The following is a 4,541-nucleotide window of genomic DNA, read 5'->3' as shown; positions in this document are numbered from 1 at the left end:
TGTTAAAGTCCGGATGTGTCAGTACGGGCGCCGATATCAAACTTTGTTTGAGCTTCTCAAAGGAAACTTTGGCTTCGTCAGTCATCGCAAACTTTTTGATTTTGTATTTTGAGAGGCAGTCGTGCAGCGGTGCTGCAATGGTCGCATAATCCTGAATAAAACGACGGTACCAACCTGACATGCCTAGGAACCGTCGGAGCTGCTTTGGGGTTTTAGGTTCGGGAAAGTCCCTCACAGCTGCCACCTTATTGGCATCCGTCCTTATGCACCCATCACCGACTACGTAGCCGAGATATCGCACCTCTTTATAACAGAACTTACTTTTTTCTATATTTATTGTCAATTTCGCCTCGCGGAAACACCGAGCGACCTTTTCAAGCAAACATATATGAGACGAGAAATCTTCCGAACACACTAACAGATCAAGATAAACAAATACACATTCACGCAACGAAGCAGGTATGACCTTGTCCATCAAGCGACACATGATTTGTGCTACGTTGCACAACCCAAAAGGCATGACTGTGAACTGATATAAAGGTCGACCTGGCACAGTAAACGCCGTATTTTCCCTTGATTTCTTTTCTAATGGAATCTGCCAGAATGCGTCCTTTAGATCAATAGCTGAGATGAACCTGGTATTCTGGAGTCTGCTGAGAATTCCGTCGATATGTGGGAGTGGGTACGCGTCTTTGATCGTCCTCTCATTCACCTTGCGAGCGTCCAAACAGAGACGGTTTTTTGTGCCTTTGATTACCAATGAGACCGGTGAACTCCAACTACTGTTGGACTCCTCAATGACTCCCATACTCAGCATCCGGTCAAGCTCGGAATAGACTAATTTTTGGATAGCGGGCGAAATGGGATAGTGACGCTGTTTTACTGGCACATTCTCGTTAGTTACCTCAATGACGTGTTCTTCTACTTCTGTTCGGCCCAGCCCTAACACCGCAAATGAGGGGAAATGCAACTTCACTCTTTCTAACGCGTTCGTCTGTTCTGCTGTCAGTACATGCTGCACGGCCTCAAATGACAGGTCACCTTCGCCAGACACGAGCTCTGCTACGGTTGGACTATTCACACGCGCACTCACTCCCCTGCTAACAACACTCATACCGCAAGCTTGCCAAAAGTCGACACCTAAGTACACTTCTTGCTGGAGGCCTGGAACAATCAAAAACTCTACGTCCCTTGTGGTATTGTCCCAGAGGACTGGCAACGTTATAACCCCTACTACCGCGGTTTCACCCCCATTCGCAGTTTTAACATTTTGTCCCTTGATTGGCAATATCAGGTCCTCTTTACCACATAGGAGCGCGCTTGAATTCGTCCCCAAGCAGCTTGCACCTGCCCCAGAATCTAGGAGCGCTAGCACTGCATGCCCGCCAATTTTAGTTTTAGCGAAAAACCTGTTGTCTCCTTTCAACGTAACAATTGTCGATACTATCTTGTTGTATATTCTTTTGAAATTCCTCTGCTTTGCCCTCATCTTTTGGATTTTCTTATAATTCCTAGATTTCTTCTTATTCACTATCTTCTCACAAAAAATTCGCCTACGAGCCTCTTCATATTCAAGCTTTCGCTGATGCAAACTTTTCATTTCCCGTTTTACTCCTACTTCTAGCACTTTCTTAACTATATCTGTTTTTTCATTCTTCAATATCTTCATTGCTTTATTTCCGGGTCTCTCTCGACCTGGCAAGAGCTCCCGGAGATCCCCGCCAGCTTGAGGTTTCCCTTATCATTTTTATAAACACAAAAAGACGAATCACTACCACACGCGAAACACACCATATTATGGAACGAGGACTTACACTTAGTTTCTCTCTGGGCCTCCGCCGGGTTCTTCACAAGGTGGTCCACCGGCATGCCGCAGTAGAAACATAACATCAAGTGGAATGGGGAAGGACAAAAGGAGCTCACAGTGGACTTTGACTCGTTAGGACTAACAGACGAAGAGGGATTATCTCTAGGCTGTACTGGTGTGGGCTGCAGAGGTTTCTTCAACTGATTCCTATTAAATGCTTCTACACTAGCTTCTACTTTTATTTCGATGGGTTCCAGATCTATCTCATTTATAACTTTGGGCCTGTTCCTATTTTCTTTTATAACCTTCTCTGCTCTTTTGCATTCAGCTTTAAGTTCTGCCAGGGTCTCCATTTTTGTAGCGAATGTCAAGTTTGCCAAATATGGCTTGAGGTTGCCCCTGATAATGCCAACCAGTTCCTTCTCAGGGATTTTTTTTCGAAGTCGGAATGTGAGATTATGAATTTCACCATAAAATTCTTCAAAGTTCTCTTGAGGTTGCTGCTTTCGCTCCATTATCTCACGGATTATTTCATAATCTGACTCGGCGGTCTTGAAGTGGCTCAGCATCTCGGACTTCAGTTCAAAATAACCGAATTCTGGATTCTCTGCATTATCCTCGAGTACCTGCCAATACCACTTCAAGGCCCCGCCGGTCATCAGGCAATGAAAATCCGTGAAAAGTTGGAAAAACGATATGTTGTACTGTTCACGCATTTTCTCTACACGGAATACAAAGCTTTCTATGCTCATGCCCTTATTAGACCCATCGAATTTCACATGCCATTTTTCTAAGTCGATCTTCTTCCATCTTTTATCGTTGCTCGATTGCAAAGAATTTGAGCCTCGCCTTCCATCGTCATTGTCTTGCCCTGCTGCCGACGATCTAATGTTGCTTATCTCCGGGGTGGACGCCATGGCTGGTTGACTAGCGCCTGCTTTCGCAGATGTTTCCACCTCAGTCACGCGGTTGCTAAGGTTGGCTACATTGGCACGCATGTGGTGCACCTCGTTCATACATTGCGCCAACATATCGTTTTGTTGTGCCATCATCGCCATCATCCGGCTCAGGTGCTCTATGCTGGTCGCTGATGAACCAGGTTCGCCACCTGCGGGCCTCGAACCCCCTGCTACCGCGCCACTGGGTGGCAAACTTTCCTCTACCCGTTCTCCTGTCTCTGGCATAGCTAATACCTCTTCAATTTTGCGTGAAAAGCTGATACTATTATCGGTGGTGCTCAATGCAAATTCGTCGGTGACGCGTATATTTGGTGCTTGACGCACGTTTTGATCCTGGATACCGAAAACTCTAGCGGTGCACCTATTTAGATAGTCGGTAGGCAAAAAATCTATTGGGTAAGGTATGCCCGTGCCTATCTGGGTGAATATCGAGCCGACGACCTGGTTTTCTAAAGCCCTGGCTGCACTCCGCATAATCCTACGGTTGGAATCGAAAAGACCTAGTCCTCCAATCAGCCTCTCTTCTTCCTCACTCTCCTCCATTCACTCTATCGCCAATAATTCAAAATTCAAGTAAGGCGCTTTCGTGGCCTCAGGTATGTAATAAAAAAATAAAAATTTGGTAAATCAAAAACTTTGTGGATATTCAATTGCGTAACTCAAAATTATATTCTGAATCAATTCGGCTCACAAGAGAAAACAAAATAAATGGACAAATCGAAATCCTATTTCTATTAAAATTCAAGCAAGGAGCCGTTAATGCGGGAAACCCGTGTAAGATAATTCAAAATAATCAATCGTAAATCAATAAACTTAGAAAAGAAATATGTAGATATGCATATGTATGTTTTAATATGTATGGATGTGTATGGGTACAAATGACAAAAATAAAAGATTGAAATGCACTTAAATTCTACTTTAATCCACTACCAAGGTTACACTTTTACCACTTCAATTCAGTTGGGTAAATACTACAATGGGTATATGACTGCATGAAGATGCTTACGTATTCAGCTATGTATATGCGTAGGTGTGTATATTCAGTGCACATCTACTTCCGCGGACACGTATGTATATCGGCAACACCAAACAAAATTTAGATTAAGTATGTGGATAAATATTTAATTTAGTATACAAGGTTATAATTTATATATATGTATATGTAAATGAAAACGAGGATCATAATTTGGTATTCAGCAATTTTATTTCAAGTTTCGCGTTTGTGAGAAATAGATGTTTAAATCAATTCGCTTTAATTAACTTTATATATGTCTGGCTTTGGTGTGTGGGTGGTGTTGGCTAGGCGTGGTCATTGTGGGGTGTTTGTCGTTATGTCCGCTGTCCGAAGTCAATGTCAGATAATCCCCCATTTACCTGAGTAAATGCATCTATAGTGTTGCACGGCGTTTCTCAAAGCAATAACTCCAGATATGGTTGCAACACTAACCCTTAACCCTATGTAATATTTTCCCCGTTGTAGACCGCCCCACTAACCTCTCATGGACATAGTCTGAACTACATGCACGGTGGCTTAAGTAGTAGGCCTACTCAAAAAACATCACATTGGGCCAATGCAGTCTTCAGATACCACTTCCGGTCGTGTAGGAACTTCCGAAAGGAACTCTGATGGTGCATCAGTCCCCCTTCCCTTCCGTTAATCAAGCACCAATCTATAGAGGTTAACCCAGAAGACGATGCCTTCTTAACCCTAATCAGTCCGAGAAGAAAAGTAACAGGAAAGCAACAACAAAAGTATCAAATGTCTAAACTAAAAG

General features: G+C 43.4%; 1 protein-coding gene across 1 annotated transcript; it reads right to left on the bottom strand.

Moving 5' to 3' along the window:
* Positions 1-590: 590 nt before the first annotated feature.
* On the bottom strand, positions 591-2,108 carry LOC118735039 (the record flags this gene model as incomplete). Its single annotated transcript, XM_036464630.1, is given in 1 exon segment — positions 591-2,108. A coding segment is annotated over 1 exon segment (1,079 nt), but the record flags the coding sequence as incomplete, so codon positions are not given.
* Between the last annotated feature and the right edge of the window lie 2,433 nt (positions 2,109-4,541).

Source organism: Rhagoletis pomonella, unplaced genomic scaffold (assembly GCF_013731165.1).
Source record: "Rhagoletis pomonella isolate Grant_MI unplaced genomic scaffold, Rhpom_1.0 Rhpom_scaffold_00003, whole genome shotgun sequence".
In the NCBI taxonomy this organism is placed as follows: Eukaryota; Metazoa; Arthropoda; class Insecta; order Diptera; family Tephritidae; genus Rhagoletis; species Rhagoletis pomonella.
Note: the sequence above shows the minus strand (reverse complement) of the source record. Positions and strands in the feature narration are given on the sequence as shown.